We start from the raw sequence: 18573 nt of genomic DNA on the forward strand, positions 1-18573 counted from the left end.
GCCTTGTATCTCAGGAAAGTTAATCACTTTTTTCTATCATTTTATACATTATCTCAGTTAATCAGTTGAAATAACAACTGACTAGAAATAGAAAAACAGTTGGCATTGCCCTGAGGCTAAACCAGCATTGTCCTCACAGAATTTGCTAACAGCTCCTCTCTCGCATGTCTTCTGACTCATCAGGGAAGTCCTCGCTGGGGATGGCCCTCTTCCGTCTGGTGGAGTTATCTGGAGGCTGCATCAAGATTGATGGAGTGAGAATCAGTGATATTGGCCTTGCCGACCTCCGAAGCAAACTCTCCATCATTCCTCAAGAGCCGGTGCTGTTTAGTGGCACTGTCAGGTGAGGACTTGAGCACGTGCATGCCTCGTGCCTCGCTTAGAGGCTGGGTGGGCATGTGGGACCACACGATGCTAGCACCACACCCTGGGACCATGAGTTCGCCATTTCTAGTCTGGTGCTTTTCCCACTACTCCATGTGCTTGCTGGTGCAGAAGGGAGAGGCAGCCCCACTGCACACGCCACTTGGTTGACTAAAGGGGACAGGGAGGCCTGCAGCACAGCGCTGAAGAGGCCAGAGAGATCTGGGCTCAGAGCTCTGCTCCGTGACTTCGGACAAGTTATTTAACCACCCTTGTGCCTGTTTCCTCGCCCATAAGATGGGGATGCTTTAAAGATCTGTTGCTGTGAAGGTTGAGTAAGTTCATGTACATTATATAAGCACAGGGCCTGGCAAATGGTAAGCATTCGGCAAATGGTGGCTGCTGTCATCAGCCTCAACAACATCATCCTCACCTGCCTCCCACTCCATTCTGTCATCTCTCCTAGGTGTGCTAAAAGTTGCAGTTTTTGTTTTTTTTTTTGAGTTGGAGTCTCACTCTGTTGCCCAAGCTGAAGTACAGTGGCACGATCTTGGCTTAAGGCAACCTTCGCCTCCTGGGTTCAAGTGATTTCTCCTGCCACAGCCTCCTGAGTAGCTTGGATTACAGGCGCCCTCCCCCACGCCCAGCTAATTTTTGTATTTTTAGTAGAGATGAGGTTTCACTATGTTGGCCAGGCTGGTCTTAAACTCCTGACCTCAAGTGATCCATCCGCCTCGGCCTCCCAAAGAGCTAGGATTACAGGCGTGAGCCACTGTACCCGGCCAAAAGTTCCAGTTCCAATGGTGGCTTTCAGGCGTTATTACTCCTTGTGTTATTTCGTTTTCTAGTGTCTTCTTTGATACTCTGGAATTGTGTCACTTTCTGAAATCTGCCAAGATGCCAGAGATAAAATCCCTCTTCTTGGCCTATTAAAACAGACCAAGGAGAAAGCATCACATTATCTTTCCTAAGCTTACCTGATCCTACCTTTACCCTTAAGCTTCTTCCTCCTAAAAACAGTGGATTTCCATCATTTGTGTCCCTATTAAAAAATCATTCTAAAAGTAATTTTTAGCAGTTTTCAGAAAAATTGGTACCAACCTGATTTCAAATAATCATAGGCAGTGTTCAGACTTGTTTTAAAACTATCCCCTCTACCTTTGGAAATGGCATTTGAACTCAAGGAACTTTGGTAGATACCTTAGTCTGCTCAGGCTGCTGTATATAAGAACATACCATAGACTGGGTGGCTTAAACAACAGAAATTTATTTCTCTCAGTTCTGGAGGCTGGGAAGGCCGGGATGGGTGTCTGCTGAAGGCCCTCTTCCTGGTTTGCAGATGGCTGTCTTGTTCTGTCCTCACGTGGCCTTTCCTCGGTGTGTGCCTGTGGTGTGTGCCCTCGGAAAGGAGAGCTCTTGTGTCTCCTCTTCTTGAGGCCCCACCCTCATGATCTCATCTAAACCATGATCTCATCTAAACCCCTCCTTACAGCCCCACCTCCAGATACCATCACATTGGGGTCAGTGTTTCAACAATTTAATTCTAGGGGCACACAAACCTGTAGTCCATAGTAGTAAATCAGCAGAATTCTCACCTGTGTTTGTGTAGAGTCAACACCCTAGGGTATGTTTATTTTGGTATTTCTGTAGTTGAATCTGGACAGCATGCACTGTATCTGTGGTTGATAATAAACCATTCTCTTTGGGTATTGAGGTAATAAGGTCAGACAAGCGATATCAGAAGAAAAGTAGAGTTTATTGGCTAGGTGTGGTGGCTCATGCCTGTAATCCCAGCACTTTGGGAGGCTGAGGCAGGTGGATCACCTGAGGTCGGAAATTTGAGACCATCCTGACCAACATGGAGAAACCCCTCTCTACTGAAAATACAGAATTATCCAGGCGTGGTGACACATGCCTGTAATCCCAGCTACTTGGGAGGCTGAGACAGGAGAATCACTTGAACCCGGGAGGCGGAGGTTGTATTAAGCTGAGATCGCGCCATTGCACTCCAGCCTGGGTAACAAGAGTGAAACTCCATCTCTAAATAAATAAATAAATAAGGAAAATGTTGCCTAATTGGCTTTTCCCATAAATCTCTCTATATTTAAATGCCACAGGAACACCTTGAAAAAAAAAATTGGCCTTACGATACTTGTTTTTGGCCATAAGAACTATTTTTTTTAATCATCATTTGGAAGAGAATTAAGAAATAAAGCATGTTAAATTTGAGAAAATGCTGCCACCAAGAAGCCTCAGTTTTAATTTAAAAATTTTATAGCATTTCATTTGGGTTTGTGAATTGGGAGCTTCTAGAGTTAGTGGTTAAGAATTGACCACGATGCCAGGCGTAGTGGCTCATGTCTATAATCCTAGCACTTTGGGAGGCTGAGGCGGGAGGATCACTTAAGCTCAGGAGTTTGAGACCAGCCTGGGCAACATAGTGAGACCGCGTCTCTGCTTTTTAAAATAATATAAAACGTTTAAAGAAAAAGAATTGACTGTGGGCATGTGCAGCTGGTGTGGGTAGAACATCATAGACCTGTAGCTTTAGTGGAATTGGAATCATTTATCTCCAGAGAAAGAAATGTTGGCTGCTTTGTGGCTAACTCAGTAGTTGGTACACTGCTGTCCTGGGTTTGTAGCTACTGAGCTTAGATTGCAGCTTAGGAAGTCAGCTGTGCAAAGTGAGAAAATCGTTTCAGTTAAATTTTCTGCCAGCTCTAATTTTGGCTTTTTAGTCAGTAGTAGACACTGAGGAAAAATTAAATGCCAGACTTGTCCTTTATCCCCTAAGGTTTCCTTTTATCCTGTCAGGGTTCTTATGGATCCCAGAAAATGTTCAGCTCTTGGTATTCTTTTGTTTTTGAGACAGAGTCTCACTCTGTCGCCCAGGCTGGAGTTTCAGCTCACTGCAACCTCTGCCTCCTGGGTTCAAGTGATTTGCGTGCCTCAGCCTCCTGAGTCGCTGGGACCACAGGCACGGGCCACCATGCCCAGCTAGTAGAGACGGGGTTTCACCATGTTGGCCAGGCTGGTCTCGAACTCCTGACCTCAGGTGATCTGCCCACCTCAGCCTCCCAAAGTGCTGGAATTACAGGCGTGAACCACCACACCCGGCTGGTACTCTTTTGCTTTTCTTAGAAGATAGAAAGCCTATGATGAGTTTCCCAAGGCAAAGGCAGGATACATGAGCTGTTTCCTCAGCTACCTCCTAGAGACTCTGAATCTGGAAACTGCGCCTCCACCACCATTAGCCAGTATTGAGGGTGGGTACCTCTTCTTGAGACACCTACAAACAATTAAAACTTGAAAGGAACTCTTAGAGGAAAAGCAAGGTAAAACCAAAATCAAACCAACAAAACTCAGAAAGTCACAAGATATAAATTTCTGAGTTGTTCTGTGTACTAATATAATTAATCTAAATCATAGGCCAGATCATGTGGGACCACAGCCCTTCCTAGATTAGCCAGAGTGTTGATCCATTCTAGTACCTGCATCCCAGCCCTCCCTTACCTGCCTGTGTGGGCCTGAGTTCTCCGGCCTGTGTTTCTGCAGATCTCTACTGTTTTGCCCTCATGATTGGCTCCAAGAAGAGAGCCCCCTTTTCATCCAGGCCCTAAAACACTTTTGCTGGCCTCTGTCTCATGGCCCTAGCTTTCCCCACCTTCTCCTAGAGCTCCCTGTGCTTCCTGGACCCAGGAAACCCAGCCCTGGCCTCTGTCCTGTCCCCCACAGCTGGAGTGTTTTTCATCCTGAGGACTGTCCGGAGCCTGGCTAGGCTGACGATGAGCTGTCCCCAGCTGTCACTGTGGTCTCTCTTGAGTCTTGGTCCCCTGTGAGTGACGGGTACCTTGTCTACTCGGAGCACTTCTGCCTGGTGCCCATTCATTAGCAAGAAACAGTGTTCGCATTTCTTTTTCTTCAGTTGCCCTCTCCTTTTGATCTGCTCATTAATTTTTTTTTTTTTTTTTGAGGCGGAGTCTCACTTTGTCACCCAGGTTGGAGTGCAGTGACATGATCTCTGCTCACTGCAGCCTCCACCTCCCAGGTTCAAGCAGTTCTCCTGCCTCAGCCTCCCCAGTAGCTGGGATTACAGGCACCCGCCACCACACCTGGCTAATTTCTGTATTTTTAGTAGAGATGGGGTTTCACATTGTTGGCCAGTCTGGTCTTGAACTCCTGACCTCAGGTGATCTGCCCACCTTGGCCTTCCAAAGTGCTAGGATTAGCCATGAGCCACCGTGTCCCACCTGTCATAACCATCTTAATTGTATTTAACAAATGCTCAAAACTTCATGAGACAGACACCATTGTTATGCATATTTTATTTTACAAAATAGTGAGGTTTCACTGTGTTGCCCAGGCTAGTCTTAAACTCCTGAGCTCAAGAGATTCTCCCGGCCGGGCGCGGTGGCTCAAGCCTGTAATCCCAGCACTTTGGGAGGCCGAGACGGGCGGATCACGAGGTCAGGAGATCGAGACCATCCTGGCTAACACGGTGAAACCCCGTCTCTACTAAAAAATACAAAAAACTAGCCGGGCGAGGTGGCAGGCGCCTGTAGTCCCAGCTACTCGGGAGGCTGAGGCAGGAGAATGGCGTGAACCCGGGAGTCGGGGCTTGCCGGCCGGCGGAGCTTGCAGTGAGCTGAGATCCGGCCACTGCACTCCAGCTTGGGCGACAGAGCGAGACTCCGTCTCAAAAAAAAAAAAAAGAGATTCTCCCACCTCTGCCTCCCAAAGTGCTGGGATTATAGGCGTGAGACACTGCCCTTGGCCTTTATGCCTATTTTATATAGATGATGAAACTGAAATCCAGAGAGTGAGGGTAATTTGCCCAAAGACACACAGCTAAAAGTGGTAGAGCTAGGATTTGAACCCTGGCTGGCTGGCTGGCTGGCTCTACTCACTACACTCACTGCGTTGCCTCCTGAAGCATGTGTCATGACCCCACTATTAACCACAACCTTGATATTCCATCTCTCCAAAAAACAGACTTGCCTCTTTATGGATCTTGACCTTTAGTTACATTTCTTTTCCCAGCATCTTCAAAGTCTCATCTGCCTTCCTTATCTCAAAAACGAAAAAAGAAAGTCACCCAATCTATGCCTTTCTCTCTAGTCTTTTTTATTTGCTCTACTTTTGCTCTTAACTTTTTTCACCTAATCTGACTCTTAACAACTAAAAGCCACAATCAGTCCACATTTCTGCATACCTCAAAATAAGGTTTCCTTTAGCTTCCTGATAGAAGAAGGTACATGAGTCCCAAAATCTCCTGCTCTGAAGACTGAGGCTGCTAGAAGCACCCAGCACAGATGACAGGGCAGCGTGGTTTACTACAGTGTTTTCTACTATATCCAGGGTGAATTGCTGTATTGTCTCACACGTTGGGAGATATTCTTGGCTTCATTTAGCAGTGGTCAGTGTTGACTATTGCTAAAAATAAAATATAAAGAACCAAAGATGAAAATGTACTTTTGGCAAGATAGGACTCCAGGGGTTCTGATTGTTAAAAATAACTGCCCTCGTGTTCAGACACTTTTCTATCCAATCGCTTAACTGAAACCGTTTGATTAAGTGGATGCATAACTTTGCTTTCATTTCTGTCTGTGGGTCAGACCCAGGACCATCTGGCTTCTCTAATGAGGGAAGATATTTTTCCATTCCTGATTAAGCTCCCTGTTGAGGTGGGTCTGGTCTGCCTTACTGTGTACCACCTACCAGTGTATGCAAACATTCCTTTTCTATCTGGAACCCATTGTTTAGTGGTCTGAAGCTCCTTCAGCCGGTGTGATGGACCTGGGTGAATTGAATGTTAAGCCTGGGCTGGGCACAATGGCTCACACCTGTAATCCCAACACTTTGGGAAGCCAAGGCAGATGGATCACCTGAGATCTGGAGTTCGAGACCAGCCTGGCCAACATGGGGAAACCGTGTCTACCAAAAAATACAAGTTAGCCAGGTGTGGTGGCACACACCTGTAGTCCCTGCTTCTTGGGAGGCTGAGGCACAAAAATTGCTTGAACCTGGGGGGTGGGGCAGAGGTTGCAGTCAGCTGAGATGCTACTGCACTCGAGCCTGGGTGACAGAGTAAGACTCTGGCTCAAAAAATAAGAATGTTATGCTTGTTGTCATATTCACCCATAGAAAATCTGATAGGGCCAGCTACTCAGTGGGCAAGAGACTGCACTTTTGTGTACAGCAGTTCCTGCTTCTCCGTGGTTTCACTTTCTGCAGTTTCAGTTACCCATGATCAAGCAGGGTCCAAAAATATTACATACTATATTTTGTGAGAGACAGACCACAGTCAAATCATGTTCATTACAGCATATTGTTATAATTATTTGATTTCATTATTGTTAATCTCTTACTGTGCCTAATTTATAAATTAAACTTTATCATAGGTATGTATATATAGGGAAAAAAAACTTGGCATTTATAGAGTTCAGTACTATTTGTGGTTTGAGGCATCTACCAGGGCTCCCTGAAGCATACCCTTGTGGATGACGGGGGACTCCATGCCTGCTGTTTCATCCAGCGGCATCTGATGGACTTACTCGCTGTATTTGTATCCTGGGGCTGTCACAAACAGTTTAAGCCACAAACTAGATGGTTTCAAACAACAGAAATTTACTATCTCACAGTTCTGGGGGCTGGAAGTCTAAAATCAAAGTGTCAGTTGGGCCATGCTGCCAGTGAAACTTGTAGGGAAGGACCCTTCCTTGCCTCTTCCAGCTTCTGGTAGTTGAGGCCATCTTTGGCATTCCTTGGCTTGCGGATGCACCCTCTGGCCTCTGCCTCCATTGTCACATGATGCCCTCCCAGTGTTTCTCTGCCTTCACATGGCCATCTCTCATAAGGACCAGTCATATGAGATTAAGGGCCCACCCTTCTCTATTACTGTGGTATGACCTCATCTCAACTAATTACATCTGCAAATTACCCTATTTCCAAATAAGGTCACATTCTTAGGTACTTAGGTGTCTCTTGGGGAGACACAGTTCAACCCATTAAACTGTATAGTATTAAACAACACTTCCTAGGCCAGGGGTAGTGAGAAGTGAGCATGTTTCCAAGCGGGAAAAATGCTGTGCAAAGGGCAAGAGGCACTGGAGAGCAGGGCGGGTCAGAATCTCCCAGGAGATCGAGAGACGCCCAAAAAGCAGAAATGAGGCAGTGCCGGCCTGCTCTCCCCCTCTCACCAGAGTTCTGTGATAATGACGTGATTGTATTTGCATGCCTGTAATTAGTAACCCCAGGTATGGAGACAGGTGTGTGGCATAGAGCAAAAGTCCATGTTTCTCCCAGAGATTTTCCTGTTTCCCACATGCCAGGCATAATTTTATGAGCAAAGCAAATTATTCTTAATACTTTTCAGATTATTAGACCTCCAAATGTTATGTGTAGATCAAGACAAGACATCCACAATTACTGTAACATCCCAGTTTTCCACCAAATACCTGTTCCACCACCAGCTCTCCACCCTCATCCTCAGTGGCAAAGATAATTTTTTCCTGTCCTAAACATTTCTAGTCCTGGCCGGGCACAGTGGCTCATTCATGCCTGTAATCCCAGCATTTTGGGAGGCCAAGGTAGGCTAATCACTTGAGCTTGAGCGCTGGAATTTGAGACCAGCCTGGGCAACATAGCAGAACCCATCTCTACAAAAAAATACAAAAATAACATGGTGTGCGCCTGTAGTCCCAGCTACTCAAGAGGCTTAGGTGGGAGGATAGCTGGATCTCAGGAGGAAGACGTTGCAGTGAACCGAGATTATACCACTGCACTCCAGTCTGGGTTACAGAGACTAAAAAAAAAAAAAATCTAGTCTCGTTCTTTTGGTATCACCTCTGATTTCCTTGATGTAGATACTGTTGGCACAGTAAGCAAAAATGGCCCCCAAACTGGTCTTCTGTGCCAGGAAATTTCCTTTTTCTTGACTTGTCCTTTATTCTCTCTCTCCTTCTTCCTCCACCCTTCTACTGGATCAATTTCTTTTCCTGGTCAGGCCAGCTGTCGTGGAGCCCCATGCTCAATGACAGGGCTGTGAACCAGGTAGACCAAGAGAAAGAGGGTGCTTTTCTAAGTTTGTATGTACGGAGAGATGTAGTTTAGTTTAGTTTAGTTTAGTTTAGTTTAGTTTAGTTTAGTTTAGTTAAGTTAAGTTATTGAGATGGAGTCTCACTCTGTCGCCCAGGCTGGAGTGCAGCGGTGTGATCTTGGCACACTGCAACCTCTGCCTCCCAGGTTAAAGCAATTCTCCTGCCTCAGCCTCCCAAGTAGCTGGGATTACAGGCACCCACCACCACGCCTGGCTAATTTTTGTATTTTTAGTAGAGACAAGGTTTCACCATGTTGGCCAGGCTGGTCTTGACCTCCTGACCTCTAGTAATCCACCTGCCTCGGCCTCCCAAAGTGCTGGGATTACAAGCACGAGCCATCGCACCCACCTGAAAGATGTATTTTAACAAATACATGCACAGGAAAAAATCTAGAAGGATATTTGCCAATATTTGCATTTATAAATTGTTCTATAACTGGTATTATTTACATAGTAAAAATAATAAAAGAATAAATCAAGTTTTATGGAGATGAGGAGGTGGCCCATTGTGCAGTCAGAGCTCCCATCTGGCTGGTTGGGGAATGAGCCGTCTGTGATTGTCAAGGTTTGGAGTCTTCTCTCCCCGTGCATGTGTGTTAAACATCTTCCACAGACAGCCTTTGCCAGTAGGTCGCTTCAGGGCGGGACCACTGAGAAATTCCTGTGTTTCTCCCTAGATCAAATTTGGACCCCTTCAACCAGTACACTGAAGACCAGATTTGGGATGCCCTGGAGAGGACACACATGAAAGAATGTGTAAGTGAAGAGCCTGGGGGAGCCGTGCTGGGATGGTGAGGGTGGAAGCACGGCAGTGCCATTGCCACACCCTGTCTGGTCTGGCTGTGCCACCAGGATGCCTGTGGACGAAGCCTTCATGGCAGGGCTCTCCAAGTCTTTCAGATACCTAGGAAAAGCTGATCTCTCCCAGTCCCACCTCCCACACTGCCCACGGTCATTTTGGCCTTGCACTATCCATTGATTGAAGGTAGTAATGACAACTACTTAGAATTAAGTGATGCTTTTAATTTGTTTTATTAGTCATGACAGTGTAACATACTTTGAAGCATCCACATGTATGCAAAAGATACATAACGTGGCCAGGTGCAGTGGCTCACACCTGTAATCCCAGCACTTTGGGAGGCTGAGGCAGGTGGATCATCTGAGGTCAGGAGTTCGAGACCAGCCTGACCAATATGATGAAACCCTGTCTCTACTAAAAATACAAAAATTAGCTGGGTATGGTGGTATGCACCTGTAATCCCAGCTACTCAGAAGGCTGAGACAGGAGAATCGCTTGAACCCAGGAGGCAGAGGTTGCAGTGAGCTGAGATCGCACCACTGCACTCCAGCCTGGGCAACAAGAGCAAAACTCTGTTTCAAAAAAAAAAAAAAAAAAAGATACATAACGTATTGAGTCTGCATAAAGCACACAGTGTGCATGTGCAGCTGTAGTGTACAGATTGATACCCCTGGCCTGGGGTGAGGTCTCTGGTGTGCCTGGGTTGAGTCAGGCCTGGGATCCCCTGCCCTAATTCAACTATTAGTAGATGAGCTCTGTTTTTTCCTTTCCTCTACCGGGATTCCTCTCATTTGAAGAGTAAGTTCTGCAGCTTACAAAAAATGTTTCACAGTCACGGGCCTACAGCTTTGGACTTCAAAAGGAGAGTACTTTTCCTTACTCTATTTCCTATTGCATGACCATATTTTCAGAACCAAAACTTAAGGCCCACTATCTGACTGAATTTTGGGGACATGAAATCATTGGAATTTCTGGGATGTTTTAATGGTATAAAGCTAACAGAATAGTCTATTGGAATCATGGACTGCCTTGGAAGTGGGTCCTAGTGCGCATGATCAGTACACCTGCACCTTCGTTCCAGATGAGGCAGGTTCTTGGCTAATAGTTCTTTCATCTGTTTCAGAATAATTTCTTGTTGTCCTTGGATTTTCAGGAAATTCAGCTTAGTTTCTTACCCCTCCGATCTCTACTTTCCTTTTCCCTAGATTGCTCAGCTACCTCTGAAACTTGAATCTGAAGTGATGGAGAACGGGGATAACTTCTCAGTGGGGGAACGGCAGCTTTTGTGCATAGCAAGAGCCCTGCTCCGCCACTGTAAGGTAAGGCAGTTCGTGGTTGGCAGGGAAGGGGCGGCAGCAGAGAATGGCAACGTTTTAGTGCAGCCTTTCCCTGACGCAGTGGGGTCCAAAGGTATTCCTGGCTGTGAACCCTGTTGGCACTTTCTAAGAGCATGGCCAGTGAGAACTCTAACCCTGACACAGTTTGGGTACATCGGGTTCGGGTATGTCGGGTTTGGGTATGTCAGGGTCGGGTTCGGGTGTGTGGGGTTCGGGTGTGTCAGGTTCGGGTGTGTCGGTTTTGGGGTATATAGGTTTGGGTATATCGAGTTTGGGTATATTGGTTCTGGGTATATCGGGTTTGGGTATATCAGGTTTTGGGGAGGGAGAACAGGGATTGCTTTGTTTTTAACTTCATCCAAGACTGACTTTTGTTTCTGGCCATTGAGTAGTTTTGTACAACTGCAAACCATAGACATAGTATTTTTTTTTTTTTAATTTTGAGACGGAGTCTTGCTTTGTCCCCAGGCTGGAGTGCAGTGGCACAATCTCGGCTCACTGCAACCTCCACCTCCCGGGTTCAAGCGATTCTCCTGCCTCAGCCTCTGGAGTAGCTGGGATTACAGGCGCCCACCACCATGCCAGACTAATTTTTGTATTTTTAGTAGAGATGGGGTTTCACCATGTTGACCAGGCTGGTCTTGAACTCCTGACCGCATGACCCGCCTGCTTTGGCCTCCCAAAGTGCTGGGATTACAGGCATGAGCCACGGAGCCCGGCCGATATAGATTTTAAAACTGCAAGAGACTTTAAGGTCATCAAATCCAACCCCTTCATTTACAAACAGGAAAAGGAATGTCCAGAAAGATTAATGTTACCAGCCATACTGGATTCAAGGGAAAAAAAGGATTAATTGCACATACTCACTGTCACAGAGCATGTAGGGGCAAGTATTTGATTAGTTTTGTTAGGTTTTGTTTTGTTTTGTTTTTGAGACAGAGTCTCGCTCTGTCGCCTACACTGGAGTGCAGTGGTGTGATCTTGGCTCACTGCAACCTCCACCTCCTGGATTCAAGCGATTGTCTTGCCTCCGCCTCCCGAGTAACTGGGACTACAGGTGTGCACCACCACACCTGGCTAATTTTTGTATTTTTAGTAGAGACAGGGTTTCACCATATTGGCCAGGATGGTCTCGATCTCTTGACCTCGTGATCTGCCTGCCTCGGCCTCCCAAAGTGCTGGGATTACAGGCATGAGCCCAGCCTAGATCAGTATTATACAAATATGCTGTTATGGAAATCAAGGCAAACATGGTTTTGAAGTTGTATCACTTCTAAGTAAAAGGATATTTTTACATATATGTGTGCTTAGAAAAAAACAGTAGATGGTATAAAACTTAATAATCAAATACATTTTGGTAAAATCTAGATTAACCAGAATGCTTAAGGAATTTAATCGAGTTTCTTTCTCCTCTGCTTCTCTGGCAGATTCTGATTTTAGATGAAGCCACAGCTGCCATGGACACAGAGACAGACTTATTGATTCAAGAGACCATCAGAGAAGCATTTGCAGACTGTACCATGCTGACCATTGCCCATCGCCTGCACACGGTTCTAGGCTCCGATAGGATTATGGTGCTGGCCCAGGGACAGGTACCGAGTCCTTCAGGGACTTTGGCTTGGCATATCTGGGAGGAAACTGGCTCCTGGCAGGGATGGACTGATTGCCATCTTTGTAGCGTTCTGGGCATTCAGATAAGCACTTGCAGCAACTCTATTTAGTTGCTATTGGGAGGGATGCAGCCTCCTAATCACAAGATTACTCAGGCAAACTCTGATGGGGTTCTCATTTTACTTTACTGTTTGTCCTTTTGTTGCGTGTGAGTAGTGACACTTTGACTTAAGTCAGAGAGTACATGTACTTAGTGATTCATTCACATCCACAGTGATCACCCCTGGCATACTTGGGCCAGAGATTATACATACTTAGTGATTCATTCACATACACAATTATCCCTGGTACATGTACTCAGTGACTCATTCACATCCACAATGATCACCCCTGGCATACTTGGGCCAGAGAGTATAGATACTCAGTGACTCATTCACATCCACAGTGATCACCCCCACAGAGGCCTATTGAGACCAGCCAGCACATGTTTGCTTTTTTGCAATCATGTAGCAGTGCCAAACTTCTTACCCTGTTGTTTCAGGCGTTCCCACAGCCTGGCCCTAGCCTTGCCTTCTTCATTTTCCACTCTTCCCTTACAGGCGCCATTGGCTATGGACATCTTGCATTCTCCAAGCTTTTTTGTCTTTACTCAGACAGTTCCATCTGCCTAAAAGGCCCTTTGCCCTTCTCTCCCCCATATCCACCTGCTCACAACTTGCCTGTCCCTGAAGAATGACATGGCCCAGATGCCAAAGCCTCCATGAAACCCCCTGGCTGCCTCAGTTGCCCTAGGCTGTGTCTGTACCTCTCTTGTAGCTCTTCTGCCTCAGCTGATAGGAATTGTGCAATGCCCTGTCTCCCTAGAAAACTCCCTGAATGCTCTCTGAGGCAGAGTCACCGCTCATTCATCTTTAGGGCCCAGCAGTGTTTAGCACTACAGTTCTTTGCACAGGTGATGTTAAGTACATTTATGTTAGACAAATACCTCCTTTGTGTGCCCCTAGGATAAAAGTAAATTAATAATTTGGAGGAAATAGCAAGACATTTATAATGGGTAACATGTCTTCTATTGTAGAAGCTACCACAGCAACAGCTACTATAATGGCTACTTCTATTGAATGTTTACTGTGTATCAGGCACTGTGCTTAGTGCTTTACATATAATCTCTCAAAATTCAATCGGTCATCACAACAACCTAGAGAGAGACATAGCGTGAATTCTACTTTACAGATGAGGAGACAAAGTCTCAGGGAAAGTCCATAGGAAGTGGAGTAGGCCGGGTGCAGTGGCTCACGCCTGTAATCCCAGCAGTTTGGGAGGCCGAGGTGGACAGATTGCCTGAGCTCAGGTGTTCGAGAGCAGCCTGGGCAACATGGCGAAACCCCGTCTCTACCAAAAATACAAAAAATTAGCCAGGCATGGTGGCACACACCTGTAATCCCAGCTACTAAGGAATTTGAGGTGGAAGGATCATTTAACCCTGGGAGGCAGCGGAGGTTGCAGTGATTCGAGATAGTGCCACTGCACTGCAGCCTGGGTGACAGAGTGAGACCATCTCCAAAAAAAAAAAAAAAGCAAACAATAAAAATTGGTGGGATTTTAAAAAAGGAAGTGAAGGAGAAGGAGATGGTACAGGACTCAGGCCAGCAACCCCACTGCCAGCACACTGTCTAAATTGTGGAGAAATATTGAGAAAAGTGTTAAATAGGGCAGGTTCAGCCTGGGCTTCAAAGCTGAATTGAGAGAACTTGGGGGCTAAGGATTTTTCTCCTCATCTTGAAATTATTTGCACACTAGTGTTTTTTGTGACTATCTTTGTTTGCCTTAAACTAAGTGTTTACTGAGATTCTGTCATACATAAGATATATTGAGCTACTACTTTGTACATAAGTGTTAAAATAGAGCCTAGTAAGGTATAATAGATGGGACCAAGAACATCTGGGAAATTCTTTTTTTTGAGCCAGAGTCTGGCTCTGTCGCCCAGGCTGGAGTATAGTGATGTAATCTTGACTCACTGCAGCCTCTGCCTCCAGGGTTCAAGTGATCCTCCTGCCTCAGTCTCCCGAGCAGCTGGGATTACAGGCACGCGCCACCATGCTTGGCTAATTTTTGTATTTTTAGTAGAGACAGGGTTTCACCATGTTGGCCAGGATGGTCTGGAACTCCTGACCTCAGGTGATCCACCCACCTCGGCCTCCCAAAGTGCTGGGATTACAGGCACAAGCCACCGTGCCCAGCCAGAAATTCTTTCTTAAGGACACAAATTGAGATCCCTTTCTTTCTATAGTTGGCTTGATGTTTTGGAGTGGGGAGCCGATTCACTCTTTATGAGAGACTCTATCCTTCTCTTTCCTTAATTTTTTTCTTGCTAATTAAAATTTCCTTGTAATTTTAGGAAAGCCTAAAAAAAAACAAAAACAAAAACAAAAACACCAAAAAAGCATAAAGGCAAAAACAGGATGGTAAGCCATTTACCCCCAGAGATGAGCATTGTAATACACTGACTTACCCCGTGTTTTTCATGCATCTGCACACACAGACTCCAGCAGATGGGATGCTCTTTGCCATAGACACAAAATACCAGACTAAAAGGGGTTTGGAGGATAGGATTTTGTTATCCCACATGGCAAACGGGAGGGCAGAGGGTTGGTTTTTGTGCAGCCCAGCAGTGTGGGGCTCTGCGTCACTCTCAACCAGTACTCACCTTCCCCTGCTGGTACAGGATGCCTGCTCAAGCCCCCAACCAAAGGAAGGACATGTGTCCAAAGAAAGGACACGTTCACGTTCTCCTCGTGGCCTGTCCACTGGGCAGGACACCCTCTCCTAGAAGCACCAAGGAGACTTCCTCTTACATCTCCTTAACCAAGGTTATGTTCCATGCCTTTGCCCTGTGGCGGGGGAGGCTGAGATAGTTGGGTATATGCATTTCAGCCTCTGCCACAGGAGGTGGGTTCTGCCAGCATATCATTCAGGGTTCTGCTGCCACGTGATTTGCCGTGGCTGCATAGATGTCCATCATAGGAATGGCCACTTGACTAAGTCACTCCCTGACTTCCTTTTTTTTCCCTGACAACTAGACATTCTGAGCTCTTCCATTTCCCTCTATAGGGTTAGATCAGCTTGTATAACAAAATGACATTTGTCTGGTGTGCCCTTGACTTCAGCTGCAACTTCTCTCCCCTGCAGTTTATTTAATTTAATTTAATTTAATTAATTAATTTATTTATTTATTCATTTATTTTTGAGACTGAGTTTCGCTCTTGTTGCCCAGGCTTAAATGCAATGGCACGATCTCTGCTCACTGCAACCTCCGCCTCCCAGGTTCAAGCAATTCTCCTGCCTCACACTCCCCAGTAGCTGGGATTACAGGCATGTGCCACCACGCCCAGCTGATTTTTGTATTTTTACTAGAGACAGGGTTTCACCATGTTGGTCAGGCTGGTCTCGAACTCCTGACCTCAGGTGATGCGCCTGCCTCGGCCTCCCAAAGTGCTGGTATTACAGGCATGAGCCACCGCACCCAGCCTGTTGTTTTTTATTTTATTTTGTTTTACTTTTTTGAGATAGTCTCATTCTGTTGCCCAGATTAGCGTGCAGCGGTGCAGTCTCAGCTCACTGCAACCTCTACCTCCTGCGTTCAAGCGATTCTCCTGCCTCAGCCTCCCAAGTTGCTGGGATTATAGGCGCCCACCACCATGCCAGGATAATTTTTGAATATTTAGTGGAGACAGGGTTTCACCATGTTAGCCAGGCTGGTCTTGAACTCCTGACCTCAGGCGATCCGCCCGCCTCAGCCTCCCAAAGTGATGAGATTACAGGTGTGAGCCACCAGCTTCCTGCAGTTTATAGACCTGGTTGGTTGGTTCCTTCGCTCCCAAGGCTGAAGGAATTTGGATATATGTGAAGGAGGTCTGGAAGTCATTTTCTCTCTCTCTCTTTTTTTTTTTTTTTGCTATGAGAATACTTTATTAGGCAAAACCGCATACTGTAAAAATGCTGGAAGTTGTTTTCTCTGTCCTTTCCCTTACACCCTGGATAGTTGAAAATAAAAAAATAAGTGGGGAGGTGCACTCAGGGCTTGTTGAATTGTCCCCAGATTCTACCCTTAGGGGGCATTGGGACTTCCCTCCCTTCCTGAGCAGTGAATCCTCTGAATCACCCTGCATGACCCAGAGCTGCGTCCTGACAGCGTCTCCTTCTTTTGCAGGTGGTGGAGTTTGACACCCCATCGGTCCTTCTGTCCAACGACAGTTCCCGATTCTATGCCATGTTTGCTGCTGCAGAGAACAAGGTCGCTGTCAAGGGCTGACTCCTCCCTGTTGACGAAGTCTCTTTTCTTTAGAGCATTGCCATTCCCTGCCTGGGGCGGGCCCCTCATCGCGTCCTCCTACGGAAACCTTGCCTTTCTCGATTTTATCTTTCGCACAGCAGTTCCGGATTGGCTTGTGTGTTTCACTTTTAGGGAGAGTCATATTTTGATTATTGTATTTATTCCATATTCATGTAAACAAAATTTAGTTTTTGTTCTTAATTGCACTCTAAAAGGTTCAGGGAACCGTTATTATAATTGTATCAGAGGCCTATAATGAAGCTTTATACGTGTAGCTATATCTATATATAATTCTGTACATAGCCTATATTTACAGTGAAAATGTAAGCTGTTTATTTTATATTAAAATAAGCACTGTGCTAATAACAGTGCATATTCCTTTCTATCATTTTTGTACAGTTTGCTGTACTAGAGATCTGGTTTTGCTATTAGACTGTAGGAAGGGTAGCATTTCATTCTTCTCTAGCTGGTGGTTTCACGGTGCCAGGTTTTCTGGGTGTCCAAAGGAAGACGTGTGGCAACAGTGGGCCCTCCGACAGCCCCCTCTGCCACCTCCCCATGGCCACTTCAGGGGTGGGTGGAGCGGGGTGGGCAGCTGGAGACCATGCAGAGCGCCGTGAGTTCTCAGGGCTCCTGCCTTCTGTCCTGGTGTCACTTACTGTTTCTGTCAGGAGAGCAGCGGGGCGAAGCCCGGGCCCCTTTTCACTCCCTCCATTGGGAATGGGAATCACAGAGACATTCCTCCGAGCCAGGGAGTTTCTTTCCTGCCTTCTTCTTTTTGCTGTTGTTTCTAAACAAGAATCAGTCTATCCACAGAGAGTCCCACTGCCTCAGGTTCCTACAGCTGGCCACTGCACAGAGCTCTCCAGCTCCAAGACCTGTTGGTTCCAAGCCCCGGAGCCAACTGCTGCTTTTTGAGGTGGCGCTTTTTCATTTGCCTCTTCCCACACCTCCACAGTTCAGTGGCAGGGCTCAGGATTCCGTGGGTCTGTTTTCCTTTCTCACCGCAGTTGTCGCACAGTCTCTCTCTCTCCCCCCAAAGTCTGCAACTTGAAGCAGCTCTTGCTAATCAGTGTCTCACACTGGCGTAGAAGTTTTTGTACTGTAAAGAGACCTACCTCAGGTTGCTGGTTGCTGTGTGGTTTGGTGTGTTCCCGCAAACCCCCTTTGTGCTGTGGGGCTGGTAGCTCAGGTGGGCGTGGTCACTGCTGTCATCAGTTGAGTGGTCAGCGTTGCATGTCGTGACCAACTAGACATTCTGTCGCCTTAGCATGTTTGCTGAACACCTTGTGGAAGCAAAAATCTGAAAATGTGAATAAAATTATTTTGGATTTTGTAAAACTCTTCGTGTATCAAACAGTTCTCTGGGAAGGGAGTGGGATATCCTGGAATGGCTTTGGGACCTGGATATCCAGCGATGGAGTTGCATCTGGGAAGGGCTGGTAGCAAAGCTGGTTGGTTGCAAGGGCCACGGGGCCCTGAACGCCTGGAATCATCTCTGTGGGCCTTAGTCCCGCTGCCTGTGTTCCTGAGTATGGTCCCCAAATAAAGCTCCTTGGCTGCCCATAAGAGGGTGGGGAGTGGAAAGGTGAGTGGTTGTGGTGAGGTGAGTGGTTGTGGTGAGATGTATTTAAAATGAATAGTTTGTCGAGGATTCTTAGCAATTCAAACAATATAATTACCCTTTCAGCCAATTCATTCAGATTTACCCACTGAAAATTAGTAACCCCGTCTCTACTCAAAATACAAAAATTAGCCGGGCGTGGTGGTGGGCGCCTGTAGTCCTAGCTACTCGGAAGGCTGAGGCAGGAGAATCACTTGAACTCAGGAGGTGGAGGTTGCAGTGAGCTGAGATCGCGGCGTTGCACACTAGCCTGGGCAACAGAGTGAGACTCTGTCTCAAAAAAAAAAGGCCGGACGCAGTGGCTCACGCCTGTAATCCCAGCACTTTGGGAGGCCGAGGCGGGCAGATCACAAGGTCAGGAGATCAAGACCATCCTGGCTAACGTGGTGAAACCCCCTCTCTACTGAAAAC

The 18573-nt window shown here is 46.5% G+C and overlaps 1 protein-coding gene across 5 annotated transcripts in view; it reads left to right on the plus strand.

Annotated features, from left to right (window-relative positions):
* ABCC5 (ATP binding cassette subfamily C member 5) overlaps positions 1-17879 on the plus strand; it is a 95101-nt gene extending 77222 nt beyond the window's left edge. For all 5 annotated transcript variants that reach the window (XM_031663532.1, XM_031663535.1, XM_031663531.1 and 2 more), the window contains exons 26-30: positions 184-343; positions 9139-9217; positions 10466-10579; positions 12025-12189; positions 16416-17879. In XM_031663532.1, coding sequence (XP_031519392.1) covers positions 184-343; positions 9139-9217; positions 10466-10579; positions 12025-12189; positions 16416-16517 — 620 coding nt within the window. In that variant the 3' untranslated portion in view covers positions 16518-17879. The remainder of the gene's footprint in view (positions 1-183; positions 344-9138; positions 9218-10465; positions 10580-12024; positions 12190-16415) is intronic.
* The last annotated feature ends 694 nt before the right edge of the window (positions 17880-18573 follow it).

Source organism: Papio anubis, chromosome 2, assembly GCF_008728515.1.
Source record: "Papio anubis isolate 15944 chromosome 2, Panubis1.0, whole genome shotgun sequence".
NCBI classification, from domain to species: Eukaryota; Metazoa; Chordata; class Mammalia; order Primates; family Cercopithecidae; genus Papio; species Papio anubis.